Consider the following 17,296-nt stretch of genomic DNA (forward strand, 5'->3'; position numbering starts at 1 on the left):
CACTCAATACATGGAAGGTCAGCTCAGTTGGACTGGACCAAAAGCAAAGAAGTTTCCGGGATAAAATGAATGCTTCAAAGGTCAGCGGAGCAAGCGCGGGGGTCTGGGGAACATGGTTTGCGGGGACTTCTAAGTCAATTGGCAAAATAATTCTATTATGAAATCATTCTGCATCCCACTTTGAAATGTGGCGTCTGGGGTCTTAAATGCTAACAAGCAGCCATCTAAGATGCAGCAATTGGTCTCAACCCACCTGGAGCAAAGGAAAATGAAGAACACCAAGCCCACATGACAACTAAGAGCCCAAGAGACAGAAAGGGCCACATGAACCAGAGACCTGCATCATCCTGAGACCAGAAGAACTAGTTGGTGCCCGGCCACAATCGATGACTGCCCTGACAGGGAGCTCAGCAGAGGACCCCTGAGGGAGCAGGAGATCAGTGGGATGCAGACCCCAAATTCTCATAAGAAGACCAAACTTAATGGTCTGACTGAGACTGGAGGAATCCCGGCGGCCATGCTCCCCAGACCTTCAGTTGACACAGGACAGGAACCATCCCCGAAGACAACTCATCAGAAATGAAAGGGACTGGTCAGCGGGTGGGAGAGAGATGCTGATGAAGAGTGAGCTAATTATATCAGGTGGACACTTGAGATTGTGTTGGCAACTCTTGCCTGGAGGGGGGATGGGAGGATAGAGAGAGAGGGAAGCCGGCAAAATTGTCAAGAAAGGAGAGACTGAAAGGGCTGACTCAAGACGGGGGGAGTAAGTGGGAGTAGGGAGTGAGATGTATGTAAACTTATATGTGACAGACTGATTGGATTTGTAAACGTTCACTTGAAGCTTAATAAAAGTTATTATAAAAAAAAAAAAAAAAGTCAGCGGAGCAAGCGCGGGGGTCTGGGGAACATGGTTTGCGGGGACTTCTAAGTCAATTGGCAAAATAATTCTATTATGAAATCATTCTGCATCCCACTTTGAAATGTGGCATCTGGGGTCTTAAATGCTAACAAGCGGCCATCTAAGATGCAGCAATTGGTCTCAACCCACCTGGAGCAAAGGAAAATGAAGAACACCAAGGCCACATGACAACTAAGAACCCAAGAGACAGAAAGAGCCACATGAACCAGAGACCTACATCATCCTGAGACCAGAAGAACTAGTTGGTGCCCGGCCACAATCGATGACTGCCCTGACAGGGAGCACAGCAGAGGACCCCTGAGGGAGCAGGAGATCAGTGGGATACAGACCCCAAATTCTCATGAAAAGACCAAACTTAATGGTCTGACTGAGACTAGAGGAATCCCGGCTGCCATGGTCCCCAGACCTTCTGTCGGCACAGGACAGGAACCATCCCCGAAGACAACTCATCAGGCATGAAAGGGACTGGTCAGCGGGTGGGAGAGAGACGCTGATGAAGAGTGAGCTAATTATATCAGGTGGACACTGGAGATTGTGTTGGCAACTCTTGTCTGGAGCGGGGATGGGAGGATAGAGAGAGAGGGAAGCAGGCAAAATTGTCAAGAAAGGAGAGACTGAAAGGGCTGACTCAAGAGGGGGAGAGCAAGTGGGAGTAGGGAGTGAGATGTATGTAAACTTATATGTGACAGACTGATTGGATTTGTAAATGTTCACTTGAAGCTTAATAAAAGTTATAAAAAAAAAAAAAAAAAAGAATTTCCCCAGCACAGGCATGTACCAGACACTGAGCTAGGCACTGGGAATACAAAGATGACTGAAACCTTGTTTGTAAGGAGCATATGGACCAGCGAGGAGAAGGTACACAAACCAATGGAGGAGATTTAGGGGTGCAAAGACACAGAAACAGGAACAGTGAGTGAGGTGCTTTAAATGCAATGCCAAAGGCTAGGCTGGTATGTTACTGAGAGCTTGGAAGAGGGGCCTCTAGCCCAGCAGGGTTCTGAGAGTGGGAGCAGTAGAGGAAATGAATTTTGAAACTGCCGTAGGAATTCACCTGGGAAAGAGGGTGGGAGGACACAGAGACAGAAAACGTTTCAGAGAGAAAGCCAGAAGCTAGATCTTACGAAAGGCACACTTTAAATTCTTTATCGGGATCACGGAGAGTGTAAATAATTGATACCCAGGTTTATCCTAAATGCCTGTGTTTCCCGCAGCCATTTCCCTCACAGCTCTCTATGGGCGGCCTCTCTTCCCCTCCCGCTCCACTCTTTATTCCTCTCATCTCTCCCACCATCTCCTCTGCTGTCGTTTAGGCATAGGTGACTGACACTTCCACTCAGACTTGGCCTTGGTCTGGGCTGACCACAGTGGAATAAGTAGCTGCAGTTTGCTGTGGTCACGTTGGCACACACTCCAGCACAGAAACAACGGCTCGGGCTGGGTCCTTGGGCCCCACGCGCACATGCTAATGATGTGACTTTGCATATAGACAGCTCTTCTAACGTTAGGGCGCCTAATCTACCGGGTATATTCAGTAAATATAAGCAGCGATAGCCATCAGTCTCCAGGAGTCATTACCTTCACAATAGGCTTCTCTCGGGCTGCCTTTTCTTTCTGAATCAAGGGCACAGATGCATAAAAGCAGTTGCCCAAGCTTAGTTAGAGGATGACTTGAATGTCACCATGCTCTCTGTTTTGCTGCTTCTTGGCCCTATTTGTCTGTCCTTTGCTCTGGTTTATTCCTTTGCTCTTGTGCCTAGCTCCACTGTTTCTTTTCTTTACTGCTTTTTCCTCTCCTTCCCTTTCCCTAGAAGTCTCTGGGTGGTGCGAATGGTTATTGCGCTCAGTTGCTAACTAAGAAGTTGGAAGTTCAAGTCCATGCAGAGGCACCTGGGAAGGCTTGGCCATCTATTTTTGAAAAATCAGCCATTGAAAACCCTGTGGAGCACAGTTCTACTCTGACACACATGGGGTGGCCATGAGTAGGAATTTACTCTACAGCAACTGGTTACTGGTTTCCCTTTCCCTGACTCTTTTTCCTCTTCTTTCTATTTTCTTTCTTACCTTTCTCTTTCTGTTTCTCCTACATCTTTGTTCACCCTGAATATCCATGATTTCACTTTTCCACATAGCTGCTTCTTTCCCCCTTTGTTTGTGTTTGCTCAGATTCATCCTCCTTGTCTTTTGTCCCCCTTCTGCCACCCCCCCCCATCCTTTCCCTTTCTAGCTCAGTGCAGTGGAACGTGGGACCATCGATCCGTCTCCTGGCATATTTCATGTAGCCCATTAGTTAACATTCTCTTTGTCTCTGTGATGGATGCCTGTTTGAGATCAGATTAATCTGCTTCTTTCCAGCGAGAATTAGCATGAATTTAGCCTTTTCATCATTCAGCTCGCTGTTCTGATACAATATATGGCCACCAAGATGTTGGTAGCTGCAATAATTAAATACACGAAGCCAAGTTAAAAAAAAAAAAAAAAAACGTGCTGGATGATAAATGAGGAAGATCGAAGAAGAATTGATGCATTTGAATTATAGTGTTGGGAAGAATATTGAGTATACCATGGACTTTCAGAAGAAGGAACAAATCTGTCTTGGAAGACACGTACAGCCAGAATGCTCCTTAGAAGCAAGGATGGCAAGACTTCATCTCATGTAGTTTGGACATGTGATCAGGAGGGACCAGTTCCTGGAGAAGCTCATAATGCTTGGTAAAGTAGAGGGTCATCGAAAGAGAGGAAGACCCTCAACGAGATGGATTGACACAGTGGCTTCAACAACAGGCTCAAACATAGCAATGATTATGAAGATGACACAGGACTGGGCAGTGTTTCATTCTGTTGTACACAGGGTCGCTCTGAGTCGGAGCTGACTTGACGGCACCTAACGACAACAAGAAGTTAGTAAAATGACACCAGTGTGTCTGCCGTGCTGCTCTTCCCACCAACACGTCAGCCTTTTGAAGGGATGCCTTTAAACCTCCAGGGTTCTCCCGAGTTTTTTTCCTCTGATTTGTGTTGCTTTTTTTGCCCTCTTGCACAAGAGAGTTTTGCGGTGCAGGTTGGCTCTTCTTCTCTGGGTGCCCACTAGATGAAGGGGGAAGGCTAGGGAGGAAGTGGCATATTGCTGAGTAATTTTCAGCAGGCCTGTGGTATGTGGATTAATTGCATTCTCAGGATACCGTCATCCTCCTCTTCATCATCACACCGATGACATAGCTGTTCCCTGGGAAGGCTAAGAGGAAAGGGAAGATAAATGGAGAAATACGGAATTAACGTTTTTGAAGAGCCTGTCTCATGCCAGAGCCTGCGTCCTTACAATCTTTATGACTGAAAAAAAACAGCTCGGTGTTAATACCCTTACTTTAACAAATGAGCGTGATTCAGTTGAATACACCAATTAACTTGTCCATGGTCACACAGCTGAGAAAGGTGTAGCTGGGATTTGGAACCAGGCCTGCATGGTTCCAAATATTGTCTTTCCATCAAATTTTATATCTCCAAAGGCCTTCAAAAGGCTTCTCCCCCTCCGTTTCTTCCTTCTTCACGTTTTGAGGGTCCCAAACTGATTTATATGATTTTACTCTGCCTTTGTACACTCTATTTTTACCATATGATTTCTAGGTCTTTTTATCTAAGTATATTATTTGGGTAAAAATCCAATTCCCATTCCATTAAAAGGCCTTATTTGACTTTATAACTTACTAAGGAAATCCTCAAAGTGTGTAAAATCTTCGCAATTTGAATGAATAGTCCAAAATCAAAGAGGAAAAGAGTTATTCAGTTGCCTCTTGATTCCTTCCCTCACCCTGCCTTCCAGCGCACACGCGTGCACGTACACACACACGCTCACACACGCTTTCACCGAGTTCGCTTTTTTGCCACGGTATTGTAGATTTTTCAGATCCCCTGTTTGTGTTTGTGCCTGCAGCCTCTTTCCTCTATACAATGCAGTGAGCAGCTTGGAGAGAACTCTCATTTCTTTCATTATAAAATTGCTGTGACGCTGTGATTCACTTGGAGACAAATGATTTCCCGCTGAGGCTTTATGTGCAGTGATTAGCAGGGAGATAGGTAATCAGCTGACCTAACACACACTGCTTCTCCTTTTGCTCTATCCACCATCTCCAGCCACTTACCCGCCTCCTTTCATTCAGAGCCTAATTGGGCTGGCTTCCCTCATAGCCGGCTGGAACACACGGTCAAGTGTAAGACCATTAGTTGCATAAGGTCGGCAGCAGTGGAAAGGTAAGGAAAACAGTCTTTTTCCAAATGACCTTTTGAGATTTTTCATCTATGAATGTCTGCTTTGTGCTCTCCCTAATGAATTCTGAAGACATTTCTTTTAAGATGGACGGCGTGACCTCTGCTTTGAGTGTAGGGGTACTGTTTGCCGGGCTTGCCATTATTCGTCATTTTGATCCTTCACCTCCTGGGCCATAGCTCAGATGGAACCCACCCCCACAACCACCATTAAATGTTGCACAGCTTTTCTTAAGAATAAGATCTGATCAGTCCAGGAAGTTGTCTAGAACCCCGGTGCTCTTTGTGTTACCAGTCCGTGAAGGAGAAATGGAATGCCTCGTTTGTATGCCTTTATACATACACTACCGCCCTGATCTAATGACTCTGGTATGATCATAATTAATCCTAGTGGCTACCGTTTATTGAAGTCTTACAAGGCACTTCTCACATGACTGTGTAACCCATGGCAAGTTATGTATTATCGTCCCCATTTACGGTTTAGGAAAGCGAGGCTTGGGAAAGTTAGTGCCTTGCTTTAGGCAACATAGCTGGTAAATCCACCACCCATCTGTCAGTTTGTCATACCACTGGTGTTTCAAACACCAGTAGGGTCACTCATGGTGGACAAGATTGAGCTGAGATTCCAGACTGAGACAGACTAGGAAGAAAGGCCTGGCGATCTACTTCTGAAAAGTTAAAAAAAAAAAAAAAAACCCCGTTGCCATCAAGCTGATTCCGACTCTTAGTGACTGAAAACCTTTTAGATCACAACAGAATATCGTCTGACACAACAGTGGACGATAAGCCCAAGCATACCAGCGATCATGAGGATGGCACGGGACCGGGCAAAGTTTTATTCTATTACACGTAACGTTGCCATGAGTTGAGTTGACTCAACATCAAGTAACAACAATAACTAACAGCTGGTAAATGGCAGAACCCGGACTGTGTGAACCTAAGTTTTTTGGGTCTAAATCCTAGACTCTTTCTACTATGCCATCTGTCACATCCTTGAACTTGATATTTTCAGACTGGTGGCACAAACGGTTAAATGCTCAACTACTAGCCAAAAGGTTGGCAGTTCTAACCCATCCAGAGGTGTCTCGGAAGACGGGCCTAGGCGACCTGCGTCCAAAAGGTCACAGCCTTGAAAACCCCATGGAGCAAGTTGTACTGTGCAAGCCTGGGGTTGCCACGAGTCGGAAATGATTCAAGGGCAACTGACAACAACGTATAACATACTTCATGTGAATTACTGTGATGAATAAAAGTGCTTATTGAAAAAGATGATTTCAATCTCTGATAGGTATAAATTGACTTTTATCTGTTTTGTGAAGACTTAAATAAATACTGAACCATAGTTGCCCCCATTCTCCTAAAATAGAATAATGTAAGTATTTTAAAAGTCAAATACATAATCACAGGCATTATGATAAACCTGTTTCTATAACTGTGAGACAATTTCCAGCCTGATTAAGGAATCTTTTCTACAATACCTCTGACATTAACTTCTACCAAAGTCCACATCAGCAGGTCATTCTGTGACTGGACGTTTCTAGGTCTTACATGATTCTTTATTAAGTTGAACCACATGAAGTTGCCAATTTTGTAAGTAAAAATGGTCAAATATCAGCAATTTCATATGTGTAGCCTATGTTCTAAGGATAAATCTGCTGTTTGTCCCATTCATTCATTTCCCTTAGTACTCTCCTCAGAGTCCCTGGATAGGACAAACTCAGGTGCTAACTGAGAGGCTGGAGGTTCGAGTCTACCCAGAGGTGCCTTGGAAGAAAGTCCTGATGATCTAGTTCTGAGAAATCAGCCACGGAGAACCCTGTGGAGCACGGCTGTACTCCGGCACACATGGCGCTGGAATCAGAGTTGACTCTAAGGCAGTTGGCGTTGTCCTTAGAGCGGGACCACACGAGGTTCCTTCCTGCACTGAGCAAGGCTGTTCACACCCTGGAAGGTGCAATGCTACCTTGCTTTATAATTCTCTTCTCTCATCTAATTTTTCTTGATATTGCCCGTTGTTCATCAGCGTTCACGGAAACTAGCTTCTCTTTCACCCTATCACCTTCCCTGGGAGGTGCCGTCGCTAAGTCAAAGATCAAGGTGCACACAACCACCTATTCAACAAATGCTCAGTGTCAGGAACTCTTCCAGGCACCGGGGATATCATGGTAGCTTTGGGACTTTAACAACCTTCTTGCAAAGATGGACAAAAAATAAGCAAATAATACATTTGAATGCCACGCATGATAAGAGCTCTGAAGAAAACTACAGCAGGCTAAGGGGATGGAGAGTGCTGGGGAAAGGGGCATCGGGGGAGCTCTTTTGACAGGAGGATGCTGATACTTTGCATTGAACTCCAGAGAAACGTGTTGTCCACCATGTGTCTGTTAAATTAGATAAGATGATGTAAATAGCCACCATTTTCAGTAGTCAGAGCTCCTCCTAAAATGTTGTTAGCTGCCGTCTAGTCGGCCCAACTCATGGCAACCCCATGCACCGAGGACTGAAATGCTGCCCAGCCCTACACCATCCCCACGATCTGCCAGGGATCAGACTGTTGTGATCCACAGGGTTTTCACCAGCTGACTTTTGGAACTAGATCTCCAGGCCTTTCTTCCTGGTCCATTTTAGTCTGGAAGCTCCACTGAAACCTGTTCAGCATCATAGCAACATGGAAGCCTCCACTGACAGACGGGTGGGGGCTGTGCATGAGGTGCGTTGGCTGGGACTCGAACCTGGGTCTCCCACACAGAAGGCAAGAATTCTGCCCCCGGACCACCATTGCCCTGCTCTCCTAAAATAGGATAATTAGATAAGTATTTCCTAGTACCTATCATTTACCAATTAGACTGCAGATGAATGAACCTCCAATGGCCACAAAAACAAAAATAATAATAATAAAACATGCTTCAAGTATTCTTGAGAAATACAACAGTTTAGCAAAATCGTCTCGTCTTCTGACATAATCCAACGTATCAAAACGCATCTGTCTTTTCAACTGTTTAGAGAGCAGTTCCTAAAATTCAAATCGACATCCACGGAATTAGGAAGAATGCACATTAAAGTTACGTTACCCAGCACAAAATTGCTTCTCATATAAAACTGATCACAGCGAAGCACCTTGTGAGAGATTTGAATTACTATTTAAGTCAATTTTATTTAAATAAAATTCATGTTCTCTCCCTAGCATATAAAGTTCAACATTTTAAAAATCAAGCCTTCTCCACTTCCCAGGGTGGGTGGCAAGGCCCCTTGGTTTTGGTGTGTCTTTTCCTCCTTGGCAGGTGCTGCTGCCTTTCCTGTTCTCTTCTCCCTCATTTCAGGTACTTGCTGCCAGTCATGCCTAAGTGCCGCTGAACAAGACGGGGCTGTTACATGGCTGCCCGGGAGTCCCTGGGTGGCTCAGAGGGTTAAGTGCCTGATTGCTAACCAAAAGGTTGGTGGTTCAAACCCACCTAGAGGTGTCTCGGAATAAAGACCTGGTGATCCGTTTCTGAAAGGTCCCAGCCATGAAAACCCTACGGAGCACAGTTCTACTTTGTACACATGGGGTCACCATGAGTCTGAGTCAGCGTGGTGGGAACTGGCAGGTGGCTGCCCAAGGCTGCGCTGGTGTCCTTCTAGCAAAGCAGGGACAGTTGGCCACTCCTCAGCGTTTCCCACACATGGGGTCACCATGAGTCTGAGTCAGCGTGGTGGGAACTGGCAGGTGGCTGCCCAAGGCTGCGCTGGTGTCCTTCTAGTAAAGCAGGGACAGTTGGCCACTCCTCAGCGTTTCCCAGTGCTTTGGTGAGTGCTGCCGGGCTTGCTTTCTCAGCAACGGGAGTTCAGGTAGCCGTTCAATAACCTGACGGGTCCATCTTAGCAGTGGCCGTTAGCAGGGAAATTTCCTGGATGCTACCCAGAATCTGGAGTCCCTGGGTGGTACAAATGGTGAGAGCTTGGCTGCTAACTGGAAGATTGGAGGTTCCAGTCCACTCAGGTGTGTCAGAAGAAAGACCTGGCAGTCTGCTTCTGAATAATCAACCATTGAAAACCCTGTAGAGCAGTTCTACTGTGACACCCATGGGATCACTATGAGTCAGAGACTTCATGGCAACTGGTGTGGTTTACGCAGAATCTACCGAACTTTACAGCATTGGTGTCGTGGTGCTGCCTGTTCTTGCCTTCGAATCTGCCCTCAGGGTAGAGGACCCCCACCAGGGGTCAGCACCAAGTGTTTGCCAAAATGCCACGAAGGTAACCTTTATCCTTCTCCTTCCCGTTGAAGGGGTGTGGACATAGATTGGAAGTGGTAAAGGGAAGCACATCTTGGCTTGGAGGTGTTCTGATTTTAGGTAGGTTCTCATGAGAGATAAATGTAATCTCTCATGTTAGACATATTCAGGAGGCCCCAGCCCCACCAGAGGTGACATGGGCTTCCACTGATTTCAGAGGGTCTCTTCCCTAAGGATCCTGAGCTGTGTTGTCCACCTGCCATTCATTTCCGAGCACAGCGGGGACACTGCCACACCACCATCAACAACAGTGACCATCAGAAGCACTTACTGCGTATTTACTGTGCGCCAGGCACTGGCCCGAGCCCTAGGCCTGTGATAACTTATTTAACTTGTACAACAATGCCATGAGGTGACTGTTATTACTATCCTGCTACAGAGGAAGAACCTGAACCCAAAGACATTAAATAATTGTATAACGTGCTGTGCACACTTGGCAAAGGCACACTGCAGGGGATTCCTCTTCTTGGCAGAAATAGTGGTTAAGAATGTTGGTGTCACCCTCTGGGTGTGTCCTGGGAACTAGCGGGCAGATCCGCTTTCCTGTCACTGTCTTCTAAGATAGCTGTCTTTCTAGAACCAGATAACATGGCCCATTTGAAACTGATTTTGTAAAAACTTGGTGGTACAGCCACCAATCACATAAACAGTTTTATCATTATTATATTTTTTTATTTATTGGAAAGCACAGATGGAGGCTGAACCATACATTTGATTTGTGTCTGTGTGTGTGCGCACGCACACGCGTGAATTTTATTCATCTGTACTCTCTTTGCTTTGTTATCACGTTTAACCAAGAGTTATTTATATCAACCCAGGCTAATAATAAGGTTACACAACTAGTCGAGCTTCACGTTTTCCTAAGCAACCAACACCCCCATATGATTCCAGCTCTTCTCATATTAGTTTGAGCATCATCTGCTGTTATCATTTCTTAAAACTCTTTTGTGAATTGTCCCCACAGGATCTTCTGAGGACAACCTTGGATTTCCACAAACTGGAGAAGCTTGAGTTTAGCAGCATCAGAGGGAATGCCCTGAGTCAGCAGGTCCGGAGAATGTACGATGAATTTCAGGATATGTACAGGGTCTTTTCAGAGTCCTCCTATGACTGCTTGGACCCCCAACGCATGGTAGGACCTGGAGGGGCTAACTCATCAGCCTTCTCTCTCTGCTGTGCCCTCTAGCCGTGGGGTCTGGGTAAATTGACTCACGTTTTCCCCGTGCACTTCCTTTGGCTCTGTGGTCCCAGCGGCTCTGTCAGTGGAGACCCACTCCTAACACTCTCTGTGTCAGGAGAAAGAGCAGGGAGGGCTGCTCCGACTGATTCCCAGGGTGTTGGGGACACTGAGATGGCATGGGGTTGTGGTGGTGGCTGTGGCTGCCCTGCGCCTTCAAAAGCCTTCAAGCTACGAGCAGAGACTGACTTGTGAAGGCCAGGCACACCAAGCAGAATGTTACTCGTGTCTTGGGGCAAGGTCAGTGAAGCTGTAGCCTAGTTCTTCTGACCTGATCCTGGCCCCCAGGGGAGCCCTCAGGATGAGGAATGGCCGAAGATGCATTTGTGGCACCAGGACACAAGATCCCACACCTCACCTGTGGCCTGGGAAAGCTATAACCTAAGACAAGGTCAGCCAGTGAGTGTAAGCCCACAGGGGAAAGAAAGCAGAAAGAGGACAAGTGCAGAAACAGACCTGAGAAGGGAGTAGCAGAGTTACTGGAGAAGGAATGTAAGGGAACATAGGAAATCCAGGTGTCTCGGCAGGATGGATTCAGCACCCTTATCAAAAATCAGTTGACCGCAGGGGACACACTTAGGGTGGCCAAATAAAATACAACATTTGGAACATACTTGTACTATCAAATGATTCATTGTTTGTAATTCAGCTGTAACTGGGTACCCTGTATTTTTACTTGCTAAATTAAGCAAGCTTAGGGACGATGGCTAGTTGCTGTCTTAACTAATTAAGATGTATTTAGAAGCAATAGTATGTACTTATTTAATTTGATGACTTGCCTGCTTATGGCTAGATTAGTTCAGTTATGCTGAAAAAATAGCATTTTGACTTAGTGGAGGGAAGAAAGAAGTCAGTCATGCTGGAATAGCCCCACTGCAGGCACTTTTTGTTGCCAAGGTGGCTTTCAGGGTGGCATGAGCTGCCACTGTGGGTGAGGGAGGGACAAGGGGCTTTGGAAAACGGAAGAGAGGGACCTGAAAAGGGAGGTGAAGGAGTACTAACTCCACACTTGGTTCCCTTTTCCATTTTTGCTGGAGTGTCTAGGAGAAAAATGCTGTAAAAACAGGGTAACTCTTCATACATCTAAAAGCTAAATCACACCAAGGTGAATTTTAGAAAATTAAAATAAATCTGAGGTCATACCAATTCTGCTACAAAGGCTAATAGTAAAGAGCATATTGAGATTGGCTCTCAGAAAATAATCTTATTCTTGTTTATGTGTGGTATCTCTCCAGGAATTTGAAAATGACATCTCTGAATTTAACCGGAGAGTAGAAGATCTTGACCGAAGACTGGGGACTGTCTTTATTCAGGCTTTTGATGATGTGCCTGGTTTGGAGCACGCCTTTAAGGTTTGTACAAGTAGGGAAGTAGCCAGCCCCGTCCGTGCTTGATACCTTCCCCACCCTTGTCAGAGAAGGACAGTCTGTCTTCCAACTACTTTATTCCTGCAAATGTTAATTGTTCTTATTAGTCTGCTAGGAGTCCCTGGGTGGCAAAATGGTTCAATGCTTGACAACAAGCTGAAAGGCTGGCAGTTCGAAACCCCAAGGCACCTCGGGAGGCAAGCCTGTAATCTGCTTCTGAAAGATCACAGCCTGGAAAACTCTCTGGAGCACAGTTTTACCCTACACACCTGGGATCTCCAGGAGTCAGAATTGACTCCATGGTGATAAGAACCACAACATAAGTCTGGTAGAGAAGTCATTGTGAGTGTCCTAAGGCAGAGGACTGTGCAGAATTGGACTTTTCATTCTGATTATTTATGCTTTTCTGAAAACATGACAATGTAAAAACACCGTTAAAAAGAAAATTTCTTCTGGAATGCCCTCTTTGGGCTCCATATTCTGATTGGTAGGGTACCCATCAAAAGTGAGAAAGTCTATTGTGATTATCATCCTGAAACCATGGCTCTGCAACACAATCATTATTTAACAAGTCAGAATTGACTTGATGGCAGTGGGTTTGGGTACGGTTTGATTAGCTTGATTCAAGCAGCCCTGGTGGCGCGGTGGTTAAGCAGTCAGCTGCTAGCCAAAAAGTTGGCGGTTTGAACTCACCAGCTGCTCCATGAGAGAAAGATGTGGCAGTGTGCTTCCAATAAGATTATAGCCTTAGAAACCCTGTGGGGCAGTTCTACTCTGTTCTGTAGGGTCACTATGAGGCCAAATCAACTCAATGGCAATGTGTTGTTGTTGTTAGCTTGCTTCAAGCTGAAGCAAACCACTTACAAGGTAAAGGATTATGGAACTTAGAAATAACCAGAATAAGAAGACGTGCTCTTGCCCTATTCACACAGAGGAGATGGAACAAGGAGTATGGAGGATGAGATTTAGGACAATGACTAGGATGATGAGGGTTGGACAACTGAGAATGCTGAGCTTTGAGACATGAAGACTTAGTGGAGCATAATAGATCTTCTATAAACTATGAAGAGACTTGTACTGTAAGGCATTAATAATTAGAACCATGATATAAGGAGGCAGATTTTGCTTCAATACAGGAAAGAGATTTCTGTCAAAGCTGCTTAAAGATAGAATAAGCACCCTTGTTGTTGTTTGTTGTCAGGTGCCATCAAGTCCATTCTGACTCATAGTGACACTACATACAACAGAACGAAACACTGCCGAGTCCTGCACCATCTTCACAATCATTGCTATGCTTGAGCCCATTGTTGCAGCCACTGTGTCAATCCAACTCGTTGAGGGTCTTCCTCTTTTTCACTGACCTTCAGCTTTACCAAGCATGATGTCCTTCTCCAGGGACTGATCCTTCCAGACAACATGTCCAAGTATGTGACACACAGTCTCACCATCCTTGCTTCTAAGGAGGACTCTGGCTGTACTTCTTCCACGCAGACTTGTTCATTCTCTTGGCAGTCCATGGTATATTCAATATTCAATATTCTCTAACACCACAATTCAAAGGTGTCAATTCTTCTTCAGTCATCCTTATTCGTTGTTCAGATTTCCTATGCATTTGAGGTGATCGAAAGCGCCATCGCTTCGGTCAGACGCACCTTAGTCCTCTGCATGACATCTTTGCTTTTCAACACTTTAAAGAGATCTCTTGTAGCAGATTTGCCAAGTGCAGTGTGCCTTTTGATTTCTTGACTGCTGCTTTCATGGGTGTTGATTGTGGATCCAAGTAAAATGAAATCCTTGAAAACCTCAATCTTTTCTCTGTTTATCAAAGTGTTGCTTATTGGTCCAATTGTGAGGATCTTTGTTTCCTTTATGTTGAGGTGTAACCCATACTAAAGGCTGTGGTCTTTGATCTTCATCAGTAAGTACTTGAAGTCCTCTTCACTTTCAGCAAGCAAGGTTGTGCCATCTGCATAACGCAGGTTGTTAATGAGTCTTCCTCCAGTCCTGATACCCTGTTTTTCTTCATATAGCCCAGCTTCTCGGATTATCTGCTCAGCATACAGATTGAATAGGCATGGTGAAAGGATACAACCCTGACGCACAGCACAGCTTTTCTGACTTTAAACCATACAGTGTCCCCTTGTTCTGTTTGAATGACTTCCTCTTGATTCATGTACAGATTCCTCATTCTGACTTTAAACCATACAGTGTCCCCTTGTTCTGTGTGAATGACTTCCTCTTGATTCATGTACAGATTCCTCATGAGCACAATTAAGTATTCCTGAATTCCCATTCTCCGTGGTATTTATTATCCATAATTTGTTATGATCCACATAGTGGAATGGCTTAGCATGTCAGTAAAATGCAGATAAACATCTTTCTGGTATTTTCTGCTTTCAGCTAGGATCCATCTGACATCAGCAATGGCAACCCTGGTTCCACATCCTCTTCTAAATCAGGCCTGAATTTCTGGCAGTTCTCTGTCGATATACTTCTGTAGCTTCTTTTCAATGATCTTCAGCAAAATTTTGCTTGCAAGCGATATTAATGATATTGTTTGGTAATTTCCATATTTGGAAATTCTGCATATCCACTTCCTTGGAAATAGGCATAAATATGGATCTCTTCCAGTCAGTTGCCCAGATAGCTGTCTTCCAAATTTGTTGGCATAGATGAATGAGCACTTCCAGCGCTGCATCCTGTTGTTGAAACATCTCAGTTGGTATTCTGTCTGTTCCTGGAGCCCTGCTTTTCACTATTGCCTCCAGTGCAGCCTGAACTTCCTCCTTCAGTACCATCAATTCCTGATCATATGTTACCTCCTGAAATGGTTGAACATTGACCAAATCTTTTTGGTATAGTGTCTCTGTGTATTCCTTCCATCTTCTTTTGTTGCTTCCTGCATTTTTTAGTATTTTCCCCATAGAATCCTTCAGTACTGAAACTTGAGGCTTCAATTTTTCTTCAATTCTTTCAGCTTGAGAAATGCTAAGAATGTTCTTCCCTTTTGGTTTTCTATCTCCAGCTCTTTGCACATGTCACCTTAATAACTTGTCTTCTCGAGCCGCCCTTCGAAATCTTCTGTTCTGCTCTTTACTTCATCATTTTTTTCTTTTGCTTTAGCTACTTGACATTCAAAAGCAAGTTTCAGAGTTTCTTCTGACATCCATTTAGGTCTTTTCTTTCTCACCTGTCCTTTTAATGACCTCTTGCATTCTTCATGTATGATGTCCTTGATGTCATTTAACAACTCGTCTGATCTTTGGTCATTAGTGTTCAATGCATCAAATCTATTCTTGAGATGGTCTCTAATTCAGGTGGGATATGCTCAAGGTTGTACTTTAGTTCTCATGGACTTGTTCTAATTTTTTTCAGTTTCAATTTGAACTTGCGTATGAGTAATTGATGGTCTGATCCACAGTCGGCACCTGGCCTTGTTCTGATTGATGATATTGAGCTTTTCCATTGTCCCTTTCCACAGATGTAGTTGATTTGATCCTTGTGTATTCCATCTGGTGAGGATGGAAACTCAGCTGAAACCTGTCCACCATGGGTGACCCGGCTGGTATTTGAAAACTGGTGGCATGGCTTCCAGCATCACAGCAACACACAAGCCACCTAAGTATGACAGACTGACAGAGCACCCTTGGGAAGTGGTAAATATCCAGCCATTGAAAATGTCCAAACATAGACTGGATGACTGGAAGAAATTTGTAGGAAACGCTTTAACGCTAGTGGGATAAACCAATGCTATTCTAGAATACTAGGAAATCCATATGTGCCAGAGAAAACAACCTTTAACAAGTACCTGACCTCCATAACTCATATAAGAAGATTTTGGGGTTCCTCTCTCCAAGCATTTGAACTAATTCCAAGGAAAGCACTCACATATGTCTTCAAAATTATCCTATTTGCTGTGAACTATCATGGATAATTGGGACTCTACCATGTAGACAATTTGAGAAATCAGAACACCATACATCCCTTGAGGTTTTCCAGCCCTGCCCCTCCTATAAATCATTTTGCAGCATGGATTTCAAGGAGTCCCCAAAGGGGTACCTCACGTGTATTCTCTAAAAATCATTGTGTATTCCAGATGCATGTCTACAGTCTCCCTTGTAAATTTTATCTACCCAAGGAAGTTAAACATTTGAAAGAGTCTAACTGTTGTCATTCTGAGGGTCCCCACCATGACAGCATGTATGTTTATACCATGGACATATCTCCCTGGGCTCCAAAAACTTCAATCCTTGACATTTCATGGTGGGGTAGGGTTCTGGGCAGAAGTACAGATGTCTCCAACTTGGTACCACCCCCTGCCACCTTGTTCCTGAAGCAGCACTCCCTGTATCTAAAGTCTCAAAGGGCTCTCATCAAAGCAGATCCTTTATCTTCTTGCTCTGACTCCTCAACAGGACTTTCAGTCTAGTCCACAAAACTTGGTAGGTAAACTACCACCCGCCATGCCTACTACAAACAAAACCAGGCTTTGTTTCTCTCTTTTTGGTCATCTCACCAACAAGAAAACTCTTCCCTCCTCCAAAGCAAAAGCTCTAAGAGATATAATTTCATATAAATAAGTGCTTTTCCAGAGTTGGGCAGTAGGAGCCAAGAGACCACCTGACTCCAAGTACTCCTATTATTTCTGTAAGATCTTTCAACCACTCAGTATACCACAGCAGGCATGGCCAGACAGGGTACATCCAGGTCAAAGAACCTGAATCAGAGGATACAGACTGGCCCCAGTGGTCCCACAGCCCATGCCTCTGTAGTTTCTCAACAAGAGATTTAAGCCATTGCAGTCCATGGAGACTTATCTGATGCCTCCATTGAAGTAGAGCTACTTTCTTCTAGATCGAGATATCTGGAGAATCTCTTGTAGAGGAAAGGGTGGTTTTAGAGCCCTTGGTTGGATTTGAAGTCCTTTAGAGAGGCTTTAGAGTATCTTTGGCCAAGTCCCTGGGTAGGTGCTTAACTACTAAACAAAAGGTTGGTGGTTCAAACACATGGGGTCACCATGAGTCATAATTGACTTGATGACAACTGTTTACTTTTATTTTTATTTAGGGTATGTTGGAATCATGAATGAGAAGCAGCTCAAACTGTCTGACTTGGGAAACTCCCCAAGCTAGAGCCCCATATGTGGCCCTTCTCTACACTTAGCCATCCCACAAGTCATGACCCTAAACTTCCAAGACTTCCTGGAACTGTCTAGATTCCAAGTCCATGTTAA

At 44.7% G+C, this 17,296-nt stretch overlaps 1 protein-coding gene across 1 annotated transcript in view; it reads left to right on the forward strand.

The window, feature by feature from the left end:
- The window catches only part of DNAH9 (dynein axonemal heavy chain 9), a 486,803-nt gene that overhangs the window by 33,866 nt on the left and 435,641 nt on the right, over positions 1-17,296 (forward strand). The window contains exons 7-8 of the mRNA XM_064271783.1: positions 10,424-10,591; positions 11,932-12,048. Of these exons, the coding sequence (XP_064127853.1) occupies positions 10,424-10,591; positions 11,932-12,048 (285 nt within the window). The remainder of the gene's footprint in view (positions 1-10,423; positions 10,592-11,931; positions 12,049-17,296) is intronic.

Source organism: Loxodonta africana, chromosome 18 (assembly GCF_030014295.1).
Source record: "Loxodonta africana isolate mLoxAfr1 chromosome 18, mLoxAfr1.hap2, whole genome shotgun sequence".
NCBI classification, from domain to species: Eukaryota; Metazoa; Chordata; class Mammalia; order Proboscidea; family Elephantidae; genus Loxodonta; species Loxodonta africana.